Source organism: Scyliorhinus torazame, chromosome 19 (genome assembly GCF_047496885.1).
Source record: "Scyliorhinus torazame isolate Kashiwa2021f chromosome 19, sScyTor2.1, whole genome shotgun sequence".
NCBI classification, from domain to species: domain Eukaryota; kingdom Metazoa; phylum Chordata; class Chondrichthyes; order Carcharhiniformes; family Scyliorhinidae; genus Scyliorhinus; species Scyliorhinus torazame.
The window spans coordinates 121,879,959-121,899,059 of NC_092725.1; the positions used below are offsets into that span (position 1 = coordinate 121,879,959).

General features: G+C 45.0%; 1 protein-coding gene across 1 annotated transcript in view; it reads left to right on the forward strand.

The window, feature by feature from the left end:
• The window catches only part of slc6a15 (solute carrier family 6 member 15), a 57,881-nt gene that overhangs the window by 35,127 nt on the left and 3,653 nt on the right, over nucleotides 1–19,101 (forward strand). The window contains exons 6-11 of the mRNA XM_072485146.1: nucleotides 3,398–3,508; nucleotides 7,522–7,763; nucleotides 7,854–8,046; nucleotides 9,155–9,347; nucleotides 10,707–10,866; nucleotides 15,900–16,062. Coding sequence (XP_072341247.1) covers nucleotides 3,398–3,508; nucleotides 7,522–7,763; nucleotides 7,854–8,046; nucleotides 9,155–9,347; nucleotides 10,707–10,866; nucleotides 15,900–16,062 — 1,062 coding nt within the window. The remainder of the gene's footprint in view (nucleotides 1–3,397; nucleotides 3,509–7,521; nucleotides 7,764–7,853; nucleotides 8,047–9,154; nucleotides 9,348–10,706; nucleotides 10,867–15,899; nucleotides 16,063–19,101) is intronic.

Here is a 19,101-nt window from a genome sequence, read left to right on the forward strand (position 1 = left end):
AAAATTAATAAAATAGGCTGATTCAATCGACGCTGAATTGACTCTAGTGTCTGGAGGCTGAGTAGATATTTTTGGATTTTCTAGTAATTTAGTCAGAGCAATTCAAAAGCTTTGGTCACCAAAAGCAAGTGAAATATACAGGATAGGGAGGATTATTGCAGAGCCTGCTGTTCACCAAAGTAAATAACTGATCTGATAGCTCTGAACCATTCTAGTGTTATGTTTATTTGATGTGAAGCTGTGACAGCGATCCAATATAAATGTCTTTTGTAAGAACTTGTGGCGTTTAAAAATGAAGTGTTGATAAATATTATTTATTCACCACAAATTGGTGGAAATTTAGAGGTCAAAACAATTTTGATGTAACAATGGAAGAAATGTATCCATAGAAGAGTTGGCTATGCAGAGGTGAAATGCCCCAAGCTTTGACCTTCCAGTCTGGGCTCAGCCTGAAAGAAGCTTGAGTTATCCTCAGGGCCCCAGCATGGCGAAGGGGGGGGGGCGGGGGGGGGGGGGGGGGGGGGGGGGGTTGCAGAGAGCAGCCATTTTTGCCTCCTCTTATCACGATCAAGTAAACTCTCATAAAAGCCTGTGTGTGCTCACAACGGTATCCTAACCTGCATTGATGCTCCAAGCCAACTTTACTCCGTCTAAAACCACCTTCATCCTACCACAAGACCTCCGCTTTTAAACTCAGGTTCTGTTCTCTCTCGTCTGTTTACAACCAGGGCACATCTCTTTGCCTGATCTTTGCCTGATCTTTGCCATGCCTTCCAGTCTGTCCATTCATGTGTGCATCTTATTCCGACCAAGACACCGTTGCTTCCAGCTCCTCTTATTCCCTCATAGTCTGTCACAACCTCTAACATACCAGGATGATCGTGGGATACAAAGATAATTCCTTCCATTACCAACTTCCTCTTCACACTAAGGTGCATTTCCACCAAAGTTTCATCTTCCAATCCTAGAAAATATCTCTTTTCCTAAACCCACCCGCTCCCAAAATGTGACGTGAGCCCATAATTGAAGCTGATGCCCCAGTGAATTCGTGAGGGACTGCATTCTTCATTATCCAACTCTGACAAGTCATCATAAGCACTGGTTTCTCATCCAATCCACAGATTTTTACATCTGGATTTCCCCAGGGATCTAACTTCGTCCTTCTTCTCATTCTAATCTACATATGGCCTTGTGGTAACTGCATCCAAAGACATGGGTTTTATGTTTGACACATGCGTGGACTACACTGAGAACCACCCATCTCAACTCTTTCCCTGTCTACTGTGGGACTAATGGTATGCCATGTACGTTAGAACAATCTGCATTTTCCTACAGTTACGCAACAGCGAGACAACAGTTATTGTCCTCCCTCAAAGTTTATACTCTGTGCACTGATTCCATCACTTTTCTCAGTCACTGCCTCAGCTTGAGCTGTTCTCAACTATGACATTCTGTTTGTCTGCTAACAGAGCTCCAAACCCATGTCTTCTCCATCTACCTCCACCTCCAAAGCATCACATGTCCCTGTTCCATCCTAAGCTTAACTGCTGTAAAATCTTCATCCGTACCTGTGGTCCCCTCCAAACTTTACCATTTTGAGGTCTCTTGACCAGCTTTCCATCCTCCTTAAACCTTTAGCTTATCCAGACTTTGACACTGCTTGTGTCCTGATGAGAACCAAGTCCCATTCCCCCATTAGCCTATTCTCGCTGAAGCCCAGTTAACGCCCTGTTCCCTCCCTATCCCTGCAACCTTCACCAACCGTTCAAACTTTTTATAATTCTGCATTCATTCCAAATCTAACCACTGTGCATCTCAAGATATCTTTGCCTTACCATTGGCGGCTATATCTTCAGCCTAGTAGGTCCTAATTGATGGACATCCTCTTTAACATCCTCCGTAAAACCCATCTCTGGCTTAGCTTTCGGTTACCCTCTTAACATCTTTTTTTGCCTAGTGTCCATTACTTTCCTATTAAGCCCCTGTAAATAACATTAAAACATTTCCCGATACATTGTAATCTCTTCAGTCTGGAGATGTATTGTAGGAAACACCAGTTGTCAAGGAGTCGATTGACCAAACCCAAGCAATTTGCAGACTAATCACTTGACTGTTTGGGTGCTGCACCAAATTGAGAATGGGTTCAGTAAAGAACATGAACACTTAATCCCTCCTTACTGTGGGTGCAATATTATTGGAAGTACAGGTTTGGAGCAAGCAGAGCAGATATCAAATACACTATGTAAATGTTAACCATAACTCAAAAAGTTATGTTCATACAATACAAGGCTTGTAATCCATAGTAGATAGTGGCCCTAAGCCACTAAAGGTTTTTTCAATATGCTCCATTTTAAATATCAGAGTTCCTACAGTTTACCCATTTTTCTAAATTAAGATCGATGTAATGGTAAATGTCTGCCCTGATCCCAAAGCAGGCAAAATTGATGCAATCAATTTTTGACTTGCCTGCATTCTAAGACCACTCTATAATCCAGAAAACCCCAAGATCGAGAAATGACTTGCTTCCAAGCATTCCAGACCGGAAAAGTTGATGGTCTTTCAAAGAAGTACACAAATTCACATTTTTGTCGTCGTCCGGATATCTGACACCAGAGTGATGACCCCACACAGGAATGTTTTCTGGTGAAACTCAATGTGAAGAATAGCCACTCGGGTGACATGCCAGAGAGTGACTGGCATTTGTGCCACTGTACACCAGTTAGAGAGCCTGTGCCTTCAGGAGATTCATTGGATTTGTTTATTGTCACGTGTACCGAGGCACAGTGAAAAGTATTTTTCTGCGAGACCATTTAGTACATTAAAAGAAAAGAAAATACATAATAGGGCAACACAAGGTACACAATGTAAATACATAGACACTGGCATCGGGTGAAGCATACAGGAGTGTAGTATTAATATTGTCAGTCCATAAGAGGGTCGTTTAGGAGTCTGGTAACAGCGGGGAGGGAGAACATTGTTAAGGACGAAATAAAGGAAGGTCTGGTTGCTGATCATCTTGTACATTCAGTGCATCTTTAATGTAGACAATGTTGATGTTTTCTGGCTACTTCCTAATGCCCAGCTGTATTAAAATTGCAGAAGATACTATGAAAAAACCTTTTCCACACAGTGAATGGTTTGGGTCTGGAATTCGCTACCTGGAAGAATGGTAGGGACATGCTCAGCCGAGACATTCAAGATGATTACTTCAATAGAAACAATGTGCAGGAGGATGAGGAAAAGGCAGGGGAATGGCACTAGTCATGATGCCAAGTTTCAACCATGCAGACTTGGTTGAAATGCAGTTATCGAATTGTTCAGCGTTCACCTATCGTTTAGATGTAAAGGTGTTATTTGTTTGCCAAAATAATTGACCCCTCAATCCATTTTTTTTCAGGTGATGTATTTCAGTTCTCTGTTTCCCTATGTTGTACTTATCTGCTTTCTGGTTCGAGTTCTTCTTCTGAAAGGTTCTTTGGATGGCATCCGGTACATGTTTACCCCAAAGGTACGCTTGGCTCGGTTTCATTGTAAATGTGGAAATGCTTCTTTTACTGACTCTGTCAGCACAATCTGGTGGTGGGATTTCACATAAATGCTCATGATTGTTACAGCGCATGCCACCTAGTGGTACAGTGTACTCGTATCTATATGATGTTGAACACAGCCCAGTTAATTCTGTTACTGGACTAAATTCAGTCAGATCAAACTATGCATAAAAGCTGAGACAAAAATAACAAAAGGATCTAAGATTTTGATTTCTTTCCTCACAACTGAATTTTATGACAGATATCAGCAGAATATAGGGGCTGGTTTAGCACAGGGCTAAATAGCTGGCTTTTAAAGCAGGTTCAATTCCCGTACCAGCCTCCTCGAACAGGCGCCGGAATGTGGCGACTAGGGGCTTTTCACTGTAACTTCATTTGCAGATAACTTGTGACAATAAGCGATTTTCATTTCATTTCATCATCACCAAGCCTGGTGTTGCTCAGAAAAAACTATAAATAATGTGTCTATCTGTCAATTTGTTAATGATTGTTTTAGATCACAGGTTCAATAACAGGTGCCACATATATTGTGGAAAGGATTAAAACTACATCAGCAAATGGTGCAATGGACAAACATGAATGGTTATAACAGTTACAAGAGGCAAACATCTCTTATATAAATATATATAGATAGCCTTAGTGTCTGGGCGGCACGGTGGCACAGTGGTTAGCACTGCTGCCTCACAGCGCCAGGGACCTGCGTTTAAATCTGATCTCAGGTGACTATGTGGCGTTTGAAACATCACCCCGTGTCTGCATGGGTTTCCTCCGGGTGCTCCGGTTTCCTCCCACAGTCCAAAGATGTGCAGGTTAAGTGGATTGGCCATGCTAAATTACCCCTTAGTGTCCAAAAGCTTTGGTGGGGTTACTGGGTTACGGGGATAGGGTGGGGGCGGGGGCTTAAGTAGGGTGCTCTTTCAAGGGCTGGTGCAGACTTTAAAAAAAAAATGTTTATTCAAAGTTTTTCCAACAAAAATTTTCAACCAATTAAACCCCCCCGTAACAGAAAAGAAAAAGGGAAGGAACAGACCAAAACATAAACATGTCAATCCAACATAATACAGAAGTGCCCCCAGGAAAACCTTCTTCCCCGCCCACCCATATACCCCCCCCCCCCGAAAGAGACACCGCCCCCCCCACCTCTCTCCCCCCCCCCCCCCCCCCCCCCCCTGGGTTGCTGCTGCTGACCGACCTCCTTCTAACGCTCCACGAGATAGTCTAGGAACGGTTGCCACCGTCTGAAGAACCCCTGCGCAGACCCTCTCAAGGCAAACTTTATCCTCTCCAGCTTTATGAACCCTGCCATGTCATTTATCCAGGCTTCCACACTGGGGGACTTTGCGTCTTTCCATAATAGCAAGATCCTCCGCTGGGCTACCAGGGATGCAAAGGCCAGAATACCGGCCTCTTTCGCCTCCTGCACTCCCGGCTCGTCCGCCACCCCAAATAGTGCCAGCCCCCAACTTGGCTTGACCTGGACTTTCACCACCTTAGACATAGTCCTCGCGAAACCCCTCCAGAACCCATCCAGTGCCGGGCACGACCAGAACATATGGGCGTGATTCGCCGGGCTTCCTGAGCACCTCCCACATCTGTCCTCCACCCCAAAGAACATACTCAGCCTCGCCCCTGTCATATGCACTCTGTGAATAACCTTAAACTGTCGGGCTGGTGCAGACTCGATGGGTTGAAAGGCCTCCTTCTGCACTATAAATTCTACGATACTAAATGTGTAAAGAATTCAGGAGAAACTTATTTACCAAGGGAGTAGTTGGAATGTAGAACATCTGACTACGTGAATAGCCTTGGTGTCTGTAAGGGGAGGCTTGGATCAGCAAATGAAGGAGAAAGGAACATATGGATATGCTTTTATTAAGGTGGGAGGAGGTTCGTGGGGAGCATAAACACCAGTAATAACTGGTTGGGCCGAATGACATATTTCTGTATTGTATATCAGACATAGCTATATACCATTATCATAATTTATATTGTAATGTAATTAGTTAGTTACATACATTGTTAAAGGCCTGAATTTTCATGATGGCAAGTGTGCGGCACCGCCATTCTTTGAGTCGGTGGGGAATATATCCCCGCCAACTCTTGACAGACCCAGTACTATTTTATGCAATATTAAGTGTTGATTGGCAGCAGGCAGGAAGTCTTGCTTTGGAGAACTGTTGTCCAATATGATTGGCTGAGAGCCCTCCTGGCACAGCGCTGCAGTGGCTGGAAGAGGTACTGCAGTGCTGTGCCTGAACCGAAGTGCTGGGACCACACTTCAGGTAAGTACCGAGGGTCCTGTGGAGGGGAGGGTAAGATGGGTGGGGATGGAAGGGAGATACTGGTGTTGGGGAGTGGGCCGGGGTGGAGGAGCAGAGGGGAAGGGAGGGCCTGAGCTCCCAAGTCCCAGAGGGGAGGGCGCCCCCCAGCTGGAAGAGGCCTTCCAATTGCGGTGAGGTGCCACCCTCGCTTCCCACCCGAGATCAAGAGTGAAAACCTTTTCAGTTTCCCACCCGCCGGCCTAAAAATTGAGGCTGGGTGGGAAAAGGCCCTAAAGTGGCCATTAAATGGCCACTTGAGGTCCTTAATGGAGGCATGGGCAGGCTTCTCACCAAGGCACTGTACGTCCCGCAATAAAATTGGGGCAGGTGGGATCACAAAGACAATCCCATCATGCAACTTTAGCCCCCCCACCCCCCAATCTGGCTCATAACCGCAGGCCCGAGACACAATCTAATTAAACAGACCATGGTGAAAAAATTGCCCATGTTTCAAACTCTGAATAATTGTGCGTTTTTAAAAAATGATGCCGAGCACCTGCTACTTAATTCACTTATTCAAGGAAGCAGCTTGTTACACTTTGCTGTTGTAACCCTTCCTGTTATGGTAGTTTGAAGATGGTACAAGTTCAGTATCCGTGAAACATAAATCCGAAAACCAGACATTTCCAAAAGATGTACGTGATTTTTTTGAGCCTCATCAACCTTTATTGTGGGAAGTCGAGTTATTTCATAGAATTATAGAACCACGACAGTGCAGAAGGTGGCCATTCGGCCCATCGAGTCTGCACCGACACCCTGAAAGAGCATCCTACCTAGACCCACATCTTCACACTATCCCCATAACCCCACCTAACCTTTGGACACTAATCCACCGAACCTGCACATCTTTGGACTTTTGTCTGCACTGTTTACCTTGTGATTGATGTGGTGAACTTTTCAAAAATAAATTTCAGTGATACTTCTTACTTTTCTCGCCACTTTATTTACTTTAGACTACCGCTAGGTTAGGCTTCGGCTATTATAATGTAAAAAGCCTAGTCCTATCAAGGGTATCAGAAAACTGAAATGGTCTGAAACACAGTCAGCACTAAGTGTTTCGGATAAAGGATACGCAAACTGTAGTTGTATTTCCAAAGAGGCAAACGCACCTTTTGTAACAGGAAATCTCCAAGGAAACCCCAGAAATCATTCCCAGTACATTGAGAGTGACAAGGGGGGCGATTCGTAAGGAAAAGTAATTAATGAGTACAGGTTCATCGGGAACCTTCTGTGACAATCAACAGCTGTCTGAAATTTGCATAGAGCGCGAACTGACAATGGCCATGCCAAGGCTGAAAGGTTAGTACTGTCCTGCCAGTGGAGATTGCAATAGCAAATCTCAAGGATGTGCCTCTTTTTGACAATAATTTGCTGTATTGCAAGAGTGCCACTAATTCTAATTATTATTTGCTTGTTACCTCATACCAATTTTAAATATGAACATACGAATTAGGAGCTGAAGTAGGCCATTTGCCTTCTCTGCCATTAAGTTAGATCATGGCCGATTTGATTGTAACCTCAACTCAACATTCCTGATTTGACTGATTTTTAAAATAAAATCAGTTTTGATTCAAGAATGTTTTTGCGGCTTGCCTTTGTAAGGACTGAGCTTACACAATGCGCTAATCACAAGCTCTTTTCAAACCTTACAGCTGGAGATCATGTTGGACCCTCAGGTCTGGAGAGGGGCTGCAACCCAAGTATTCTTTGCGCTGGGTCTAGGATTCGGTGGTGTGATTGCTTTCTCCAGCTACAATAAACGAGACAACAACTGCCATTTCGATGCAGTCCTTGTGTCCTTCATCAATTTCTTCACGTCCGTCTTAGCGACACTTGTAGTGTTTGCCGTCTTGGGCTTTAAGGCAAATATTATCAATGAAAAATGCATTGCTAGGTGGGTGCTGATTCGGTCTCTGCAATCTGTTCTGCTCATTGTTTGCATGTTGCTTCTCATGCTGATTTAACTCCATGTGCTACATCGCAGAAACGCAGACAAGATCCTGGAAATGCTAAAAATAGGTGCAGTCAGTCATGATCTGATCCCTCATCATGTTAACCTGTCAGATGTTTCGGCAACAGATTACCATCAGATGTACAACATTATAAAAGAGGTGAAGGAAGAGGAATTTCTAAAATTAGGTCTGGATCCATGTCAATTGGAGGATGAACTTAACCAGGTCAGTCTATAATAAAACAGATTGTTAAAAGAATAGAGTCCTGAAGTTCCGCCTGTTTTTCCCAGCAAGGATGACACTGTCCTTGGGTAAGGGGGGAATTTGGATCAAGGATGCTGAACCGGTTTAACATCTGTGAAAAATCCTGCTGGAACGGGGGCAGATGCCAGAAGTGCGAGGGTAAATTTTCCGATCTTGCCCACCGCGGGAATCACCGTGGGTGGGATATACAATTTAATGGACTATTGAAAGGTGCATTGACCTTGGGTGGGTATTTCCAATCCCCGGATAGGGGTGGGGTGAAACGGAAGATCCAGAAGATTCCTCCCGTTTACTCTGCTCCCAGCCGATGTATGGAAATGATGGGACAATTGCAGGATTGATTATAATCTTCATTTCCACCTGTCATGGGCGAAACAGTGTCTGTGCCTGAATATTTGTGCTTGCCATCCATGTGTTGGCCCCTGTAGGCACAGCAGACAGTGCACATACACCCAGGCACAGTCCATCACCTGAGACTGACATGTCCAATATTTGTGACTGTCACAAATGATCAGGGTGGTAGTAACTGATACATTCTGGACTCACACAATTAGTTGCAATTCAGACATCTATACATAAATTGTTCAGCATCTGAAGGTGCTTTTTACATGTCCAGCTCCAAACATTCGATTCCCCAGAACGGCTGCAAAATGTCTAATTTCCCTGTGGGTCCAAGAGATGTTGGAGGAATCATGAGCATGATAACTCCACTGCAATGTTTTAGAAGCAAATGAAGTGTCCCACCATCTTACTCTTAACGGACTCTCCACTTTCTTTATTGCAAAAAGAAATACTTCATTCATAAAATAGCTGAAATAAACATTAACAAAACATTTCAAGTTGCCATACTGGGAAAGTGCAAACCTTCTCTACAGAGATCAAGGTGCATTCTGAGGTACTTCAATACAGAAATGAGAACATTACAAACACTTCAGTATTTTTGTTGCAGGGAAATGCTGTTCAAATTATATACATAGATAATGTTGCATTCTGAGGTGCTTCAATGCAGTTACATTTACTGTATGCAGTCAAGATGAAGATTAACAGACTCTTGCATTATGTTTTGTAGGCTGTGCAAGGAACTGGTTTAGCTTTTATTGCCTTCACGGAGGCTATGACTCACTTCCCTGCATCCCCCTTCTGGTCAGTGTTGTTCTTCCTGATGTTAGTGAATCTGGGCCTGGGCAGCATGTTTGGCACTATTGAAGGAATACTCACGCCTCTCGTAGATACATTCAAAGTGCGCAAAGAAATTCTCACCAGTAAGTGGCACCGTTACGATGTGCAACCTTCAGCATTGTTCCAAAATAAGTTGTATTTGTTACCTAGTCTAACTGTGGTATACATGCAACGGGCGTTGGTTGAATGTAAGTGTGCAGGATTTAGAGGACGTGTTTTCATCGACTGTTTTTCTTATAATATGTTACTGGACACCTAAGGTTGTCAAATAGCAAGTCACATTTATACAGAAAATTAGTTTATCACGGTCCTTTGGTTGGGTAAATCGATTCCCACATGTTACCAACCCGATTTGAATTTATAATAGAAATGAATCTTGCCTGATTTTATTCAAAAACTTAAAGCATCATCACATGCTTAATACTGGCTCTCTGATTTCTCTATGGCTTGTGCTTCAATGCTTTCATATATTGAAGCTAAGCTCCACCAGAACACATCACTTTTTTATTCATTAATGAGATGTGGACAGCGTTGGCTGGGCCTGCATTTATTGCCCATCTCTGATTGCCGTTGAACTGAGTGACTTGTTGGGCCATTTCAGAGGACCTTTCAGTGTCAACCACATTGCTGTATGTCTGAAGTCACCTGTAGGCCAGACCAGGTAAGGAGAGCAAATTTCCTTCCCTGAAGGGGTATCAACAATGGTTTCATGTAATTCCAGATTCTTATTGATTTCAAATTTCATCACCTGCCATGATGGGATTCGAGCATTACCTTCTGAATTACTCGTACAGTGAATACATCACCGGCTGTACCCCCCTCCCCTTCCCCACGCTCTCTAATGGGAACTCTCAGGCACCCTGCCCTCACTCAGCTACACTTGCTGACTGCTGATTACTATCAGCAACTTGGAAAATTATGGTAAATCTAACAGGATTCCCCCCCCCACCTTTGTTAATTGAAAATTTGTAAAGAGTCACGAATGAGCTAACAGAAAGTTTGCTTGCTTAGTATACCTTTCTTTTGATCCAGTGGCTCGATCTTCCATGGGAATTATATTAAAGATTCAGTATCTCATTGTCTAGCTTTGACTTCAGGGCAATTTTTCAAATTCAAAATCGGCCAACAAGTGAGCTCTCTGTCTCTGACTTTGTACGTGAATGAAATAAATACTGAAACTCTCACAGCGGACAATGTATAAATTTTATTTTCAATGTAGACCGGTGAAAGGCTTTGGACCAGGAACACTGGTGCCTTTATTCAACGAACATTGCTTGTAGTCTCGCACTGTGTGGAAAAAGTCTTACGATTTTTAAATTCTACTTCCTTTTCAAGCTTACTCTGCTAGCGATTACAGAATTACAGTCAGCTTATTTGTAGGTGATTTGCAATGTACTTTGGCCATCTGTCAGGTCTGTAATATATATTTTCCTTTGCTCCAGTTGGCTGTTGCCTCATGGCTTTCAGCGTAGGCCTCCTTTTTGTGCAGCGTTCAGGAAACTACTTTGTAACCATGTTTGATGATTACTCAGCCACACTTCCCCTACTAATTGTGGTTATCCTGGAGAATGTCGTTATCGCTTGGGTTTATGGCACAGATAAGTACGTACCAGCAATCATAAGAACATAAGAACTAGGAGCAGCAGTAGGCCATCTGGCCCCTCGAGCCTGCTCCGCCATTCAATGAGATCATGGCTGATCTTTTGTGGACTCAGCTGCACTTTCCGGCCCGAACGCCATAACCTTTAATCCCTTTATTCGTCAAAAACTATCTATCTTTATCTGAAAAACATTTAATGAAGGAGCCTCTACTGCTTCACTGGGCAAGGAATTCCATAGATTCACAACCCTTTGGCTGAAGAAGTTCCTCCTGAACTCAGTCCTAAATCTACTTCCCCTTATTTTGAGGCTATGACCCCTAGTTCTGCTTTCACCTGCCAGTGGAAACAACCTGCCCGCATCTATCCTATCTATTCCCTTCATAATTTTATATGTTTCTATAAGATCCCCCCTCACCCTTCAAAATTGGAAACGAGTACAGTCCCAGTCTACTCAACCTCTCCTCGTAATCCAACCCCTTCAGCTCTGGGATTATCCTAGTAAATCTCCTCTGCGCACCCTCCAGTGCCAGTACGTCCTTTCTCAAGTAAGGAGACCAAAACTGAACACAATACTCCAGGTGTGGCCTCACAAACACCTTATCCAATTGCAGCATAGCCTTCCTAGTCTTAAACTCCATCCCTCTAGCAATGAAGGACAAAATTCCATTTGCCTTCTTAATCACCTGTTGCACCTGTAAACCAACTTTTTGTGACTCATGCACTAGCACACCCAGGTCTCTCTGCACAGCAGCATGTTTTAATATTTTATCATTTAAATAATAATCCCTTTTGCTGTTATTCCTACCAAAATGGATAACCTCATATTTGTCAACATTGTGTTCCATCTGCCAGACCCTAGCCCATTCACTTAGCCTATCCAAATCCCTCTGCAGACTTCCAGTATCCTCTGCACTTTTTGCTTTACCACTCATCTTAGTGTCGTCTGCAAACTTGGACACATTGCCCTTGGTCCCCAACTCCAAATCATCGATATAAATTGTGAACAATTGTGGGCCCAACACTGATCCCTGAGGGACACCACTAGCTACTGATTGCCAACCAGAGAAACACCCATTAATCCCCACTGTTTGCTTTCTATTAATTAGCCAATCCTCTATCCATGCTACTACTTTCCCCTTAATGCCATGCATCTTTATCTTATGCAGCAACCTTTTGTGTGGCACCTTGTCAAAGGCTTTCTGGAAATCCAGATATACCACATCCATTGGCTCCCCGTTATCTACCGCACTAGTAATGTCCTCAAAAAATTCCACTGAATTAGTTAGGCTTGACCTGCCCTTTATGAACCCATGCTGTGTCTGCCCAATGGGACAATTTCCATCCAGATGCCTCGCTATTTCTTCCTTGATGATAGATTCCAGCATCTTCCCTACTACCGAAGTTAAGCTCACTGGCCTATAATTACCCGCTTTCTGCCTACCTCCTTTTTTAAACAGTGGCGTCCCGTTTGCTAATTTCCAATCCGCCGGGGCCACCCCAGAGTCTAATGAATTTTGGTAAATTATCACTAGTGCATTTGCAATTTCCCTGGCCATCTCTTTTAGCACCCTGGGATGCATTCCATCAGGGCCTGGATACTTGTCTACCTTTAGCCCCATTAGCTTGCCCATCACTACCTCCTTAGTGATGACAATCCTCTCAAGGTCCTCACCTGTCATAGCCTCATTTCCATCAGTCACTGGCATGTTATTTATGTCTTCCACTGTGAAGACCGACCCAAAAAACCTGTTCAGTTCCTCAGCCATTTCCTCATCTCCCATTATAAATCCACCTTCTCATCCTATAACGGACCAATATTTACCGTAGCAACTCTTTTTTGTTTTATATATTTGTAGAAACTTTTACTATCTGTTTTTATATTCTGAGCAAGTTTACTCTCATAATCTATCTTACTCTTCTTTATAGCTTTTTTAGTAGCTTTCTGTTGCCCCCTAAAGATTTCCCAGTCCTCTCGTCTGCCACTAATCTTTGCTACTTTGTATGCTTTTTCCTTCAATTTGATACTCTCCCTTATTTCCTTCGATATCCACGGTCGATTTTCCCTCTTTCTACCGTCCTTCCTTTTTGTTGGTATAAACCTTTGCTGAGCACTGTGAAAAATCGCTTGGAAGGTTCTCCACTGTTCCTCAACTGTTTCACCATAAAGTTTTTGCTCTCAGTATACCTTAGCTAGTTCTTGCCTCATCACATTGTAACCTCCTTTGTTTAAGCACAAAACACTAGTGTTTGATTTTACCTTCTCACCCTCCATCTGTATTTTAAATTCCACCATATTGTGATCGCTCCTTCTGAGAGGATCCCTAACTATGAGATCATGAATCAATCCTGTCTCATTACACAGGACCGCTTGTTCCCTCGTAGGTTCCATTACATACTGTTCTAGGAAACTATCGCAGATACATTCTATAAACTCCTCCTCAAGGCTGCCTTGACCGACCTGATTAAACCAATCGACATGTATATTAAAATCCCCCATGATAACTGCTGTACCATTTCTACATGCATCCGTTATTTCTTTCTATTGCCTGCCCCACCATAATGTTACTATTTGGTGGCCTATAGACTACTCCTATCAGTGACTTTTTCGCCTTACTATTCCTGATTTCCACCCAAATTGATTCAACCTTATCCTCCATAGCACCGATGTCATCCCTTACTATTGCCCGGATGACAGAGCTACACCACTTCCCTTACCATCCACTCTGTCCTTCCGAATAGTTTGATACACATGGATATTTAACTCCCAGTCAAGACCATCCTTTAACCATGTTTCAGTCATGGCCACTAAATCTTTGCGCCATCAACTCATTTACCTTATTCCGAATACTACGAGCATTCAGGTAAAGTACACTTATGTTGGCTTTTTTACCTCTGTTCTGAGTCTTAACACCTCGATCAGTTACCTCTCCCAAGTTATATTTCCTCTTCACGTTTCTCCTAATTTTCCTTGTCGTTGAACCCATATCTTCATGTAACAACCTGCCGTGTTGCTTACCATAAATGTTTTTACTTCCTGTTTTATTCCTTTTAGTATTACTGGTCCTATTCACTGAGCTCCCCTCAGTCACTGTACCTTGTACTGTCGCCCTTTTTGACTTTTGACTGTAGCTTCTCTGCCTTACACTCTTCCCCCTTACTGCCTTTTGTTTCTGTCCCTGTTTTACTACCTTCCAACTTCCTGCATCGGTTCCCACCCCCCTGCCACATTAGTTTAAACTCTCCCCAACAGCTCTAACAACCCCCCCCCCCCCAGGACATTGGTTCCAGTCCTGCCCAGGTGCAGACCGTCCGGTTTGTACTGGTCCCACCTCCCCCAGAACCGGTTCCAATGCCCCAGGAATTTGAATCCCTCCCTTTTGCACCATCTCTAGAGCCACGCATTCATTCTATCTATCCTGGCATTCCTACTCTGACTAGCTCGTGGCACTGGTAGCAATCCTGAGATTACTACCTTTGAGGTCCTACTTTTTAGTTTAACTCCTAACTCCGTGAATTCAGCTCGTAGGACCTTGTCCCGTTTTTTACCTGTATCGTTGGTGCCTATGTGCACCACGAGAGCTGGCTGTTCACCCTTCCCCCCCCAGAATATCTTGCAGCCGCTCCGAGACATCCTTGACCCTTGCACCAGGGAAGGGCAACAAACCAATCTGGAGTCTCGATTGCGTCCGCAGAACCGCCTGTCTATTCCCCTTACGATTGAGCCCCTATCACTATAGCCCTGCCATTCTTCTTCCTGCCCAGCTGCGCAGCAGAGCCAGCCACGGTGCCATGAACCTGGCTGCTGCTTCCTTCCCCTGGTGAGCCATCTCCCTCAACAGTATCCAAAGTGGTATATCTGTTTTGCAGGGAGATGACCGCAGAGGACACCTGCACTGCCTTCCTACTCTTGCTCTGTCTTTTGGTCACCCATTTTCTATGTCCCTCAGTACCTTTCACCTGCGGTGTGACCAACTCGCTAAACGTGCTGTCCATGATGTCCTCAGCATCGCGGATGCTCCAAAGTGAGTCCATCCGCAGCTCCAGAGCTGTCAAGCGGTCTAACATAATCCTATGATTCATCTATATTTTGGTAAAATGTGTAGCAGAAAGTGACTGAAACATATTGGTTCTGCTAATTTTGCTTTTTCCACTAGTTACATCCCAGTTTTATTGCAGGCACAGGCAATGGTTATTCTTTATGACCTACAGTAGGGGTTTCTTGTAATTCTGCACTGTCCCATCTAGAACCAGTAACAGTCACTCTTATAGGACAACTTGGAGTTCATCAGAGGGAAGACTAATACTTATGCTTGGTCTTTCTGAATTCAAGCTCAAGGCCATTGCAACATCCCTTTAAGGGAGAGCGGCATGACATCAGTAGAAGGAACATGTGTCATGCCATGTTGTGTTAATGATATTAAAAGTGCAAATCACTCATAACGGATTGTGTAAACACGTTGTGGGTTCATTTATTTAGACTACACACATGAGAACAGATATACATGGACGGAAAGCTTGACAAAGTCGGCAGCAGAGAGGTGTCCTGCGCACAGCCAAAGGGAAACTAAGATTGAATTACGTGACACACTTCCCTTCCAGTGATGTCATGCTGCTTGCCCTTAAAGAAATATCACAACAAAGGCCACATCATTAGAGCAACCTGAACAAATCAATTTTTAGACCCATCAAAATTTAGCTATTGCTTATTCTATTGTTCCACTTTATACAAATACATTTGTCCTGGCAGCATCACTGACAATTTCATTTTCTAGATTGTTGCTAGGCGCTGGACATGAATTGCCTTGGTGAACCCATTCTCAGATTTACATCACCCCCCTCTTGAAGGGAAGAATTTTATCTCCACTCAGCATTTTACAAATCATCCCATCTCGCCCTGTGGAGAATTACATCACAAATGAATATGCCACAACAAATTAACACAATAAGATTCCCTACCTTTGGGAACATTTTCTCATAGGCTGCTAAGAGTAACCAAATAAAAGCACCATTTGATTTTGTGTTGACATTTCTTAGGTTCATGGAGGACTTGAAGGATATGCTTGGATTCACTCCTTTCCGATATTACTATTACACATGGAAATACGTTTCCCCATTTATTTTGATTGCTTTGCTTGGGGCAAGCATTGTCCAGATGTGTTTGAGTCCACCAGGCTACCAAGCCTGGATTAGTGAATTGGTGAGTTCTGTTTAAACCCATTCATAATCTTCTGTTGCATTGTAATTCTGCCTGTGAGTCCAGGGGAGAATTGTGTGGGCGTACACATGCAGATGTGCTATTCAGGGTTCTAACCTTGTTTGCTAATGATAGGGATCTCCAAAAGCAATAAATTTGAATCCCAGTCATAACTATTGTTTAGCCTTCTGCGCTCCCAACACTTCAGAACTTATCATTGCAGGAGGAAAATCTGTCAGGATGGGTTTGTTCTTGGGTTTTATACATGCAGATATGGAACAACATTGACAATGGGGGACGATTCTCAGGTTGCCTTACGCCTGGCGCAAATCTCACTATGTCGGGAGAATAGCGGGAGAACCCCTAAACAGGGTTTGCACCGGGCGGCGAACAGTGTGCGATGCTCCCAGCCTGCTGCAGCTGAGGTAATCTGCTTCACACCGTCGCTGGGCTTGAGCCAGATTAGCATATTTAAATCTCCATTTGAAGCCGAATTCCCCTCGTTCCCAGCGTTCTTCTCCCAGCCAGAGCAGCGTGAAGCCGGTGGGAATCACGACTGGTCTCCACCACCGGAGACCAGATGGGATGACCACACCGGGAGGCGCCAAGAACATTGGAGCCGCCGGGCGGTGGGGGGCATGACCCTGGAACTCTGGCGAGATTGATACTGCCAGGGTGTCAGAGGGCAATGCCAGGTTGATGGTGCCAGGGGCAGTGTAAGGTTGGCACTGCCACAGGTTGGGGCCTGAGGGAGGGTTATTTCGCAACCGCATAGCGTGGTGTCGCTCATCTGGATTGGGGGGGGGGATACTGGCTGGTACCGCTGATTGGCGGGAGCGCCTGATGCTGGTGGGGGGTGTCTGAAGGGAGATCAATTGGGAAGCCCCCGATGCCAGTGATGTTTTGGACGGTGGTTGATGCCAGTGAGGATGGTGTGGGAGGGGGGGGGGGCACTGAAGCCCTGATGCCGGTGATGTTGGGGGGCTGGGTGGAGGGAGGGGGTGCCTTTACTGCCACTTTGAGAAAGATTGCGGTGCCCTTTAGAAATAGCGCCCAGATTTTTATGAAGGCAGGCTTACTGGTGTATTTAGATCTTGTCCCTCTCTGTGCTGGTGTAAATCACGCCCCCCTCCAAAGAAATTACTAAGTGCAGGATCCCCGGAACAGCCGACATGATTTGCACCGAAATAACACTTAGGGCGCACTCTTGAGGCCATGCTGCGCGGGAAAAGCTGGGAGACTCTGCTCCGGGTTCTACCTGGCTTGCAACGCCTAGCGAGATTAAACCAATCTTGCAAAACATTGCAAGGGGAATCCCACCAATAATGGGCGGGATCAGTTTCGGCAAATGAGCATATTAGAGCGAGGCAGTAAGCCTTACTCTAATGTGCAGATTCCCAAGATACCTGAGGCTTTGGGATTCAATCCCTTTGCCTAGGGGACCTCGGACGAACGTCGCTTGGTGCTGGTCCCCACAAACGGGGACCAGATGGAACGGTACTCATGGGGGTCTCCAAGGGAACTGGATCCTCCAGCTGCATGCCCTTTCTGGCACCCTGGCACTGACTGCCTGCCATCCTGGCAGTGCCACCTGGGTACCAGCCTGGCAGTGCCAAGGTGGCACTGCCAACTGACAGGGGTGCTGTCTGGGTGCCAGGTTGGCACTACCAAAGTACCAAGCTGGCATTTTGTGCTCAAGCGTGATCGGCCGGTTTGCCCAGCGTGGGTGTTGGGGCGGGGGGGGAAGGGATGCCAGGGATCCTCCCATGTTGCGTTCAGGCTGGGGGTAGGGCGGGGATTTTTTTGTGGGCCTCGGAGATTGGGACGGCATTTAAAAATGGCATCCCAATCTCTCGCTAAAATGAGCAGTTCCCTATGTGCAGCGGCGGCCGTGCGTTTCCCATTTAGGCCCCTTAGTCAAAGCAAATCGTATTGAAAGTCATGTGTTCTCGGCACTGTGAGTGCCGGAAAACACACGGCTAAACGTGCTCGCTTGGGCATTTGTTACCTTTTGCGAAGATCGTGCCCTTCGTCAATTTGAGTGTATTCCTCCCAGGGTCATAGCATTAAAGAAATGACAGCTAGTTATAGATCTACAAAGGAAATACTGTATTTGTGCTCAAAGTTGGAATTCAAAAGGAATGCTTAAGTGGGAAAACTGAGCAGGTATTAATATACCAATTTTGGAAATGTGCTCCCACATCACCCCCACATTCCGAATTTGTCTGAAATCAACCTGCCATAAAGGAGCATCGCTGAATTGAAAATGGGAAAATTGCATCTTGATGATGTCACCAGGCCACTTACACCAGCTTAACTCTAGGCTGAGCAAGGGTCGCGGTCTCTGACCTGTGAACTAAAGCTGGCAACAGGCAAGATCCTGGCCGCAGGATGCCCAGGCAAATTTATCCTTTTGGCTTTTTGCAGATCCCCTTTTGGCCAAGTGGAGCAGGAACTCTGCTTTTAACCCCAGAAGTGGCCTCCCTTGCCTCTGTCTTTGCCCCACCCCTAAACTCTCCATGTTCATTTCCCCCCTCATGCCCATGTCCTCTTGGAAATTGTTTCTGCGGGTCCTCAGTGGCAGCTGGACTCTCTGAAAATTTCTACTTCTGCCTGACATCGTGGCCAGCGTCTCTATCAGAAGCCAATGCGGGGGCCGGCAGCATGGTGGTGCCGTGGTTAGCACTGCTGCCTGATGGCACCAAGGACCCGAGTTCGAACCCGGCCCCGAGTCACTGTCCGTGTGGAGTTTGCACGTTCTCCCCGTGTCTGCGTGGGTCTCACCCCTCAACCCAAAAAGATGTGTGGGGTAGGTGCCTTGGCCACGCTAAATTGCGCTTTAATTAGAAAAATAAAGAATTGAGTATATTAACTTAAAAAAAAGAAGTCAATGCCGAGGCAACCGATAAGGCTCAGGCATTAAAATGGGCGGGGGTACAGTATGCTCACCTGTGGTTTTCTACTCTCTTCCCTCTCTGCATTAAAATCAGGATTCAATTAATTTCATCCAATTATTTGAATAGGGTTTTAGAGAAGTACATT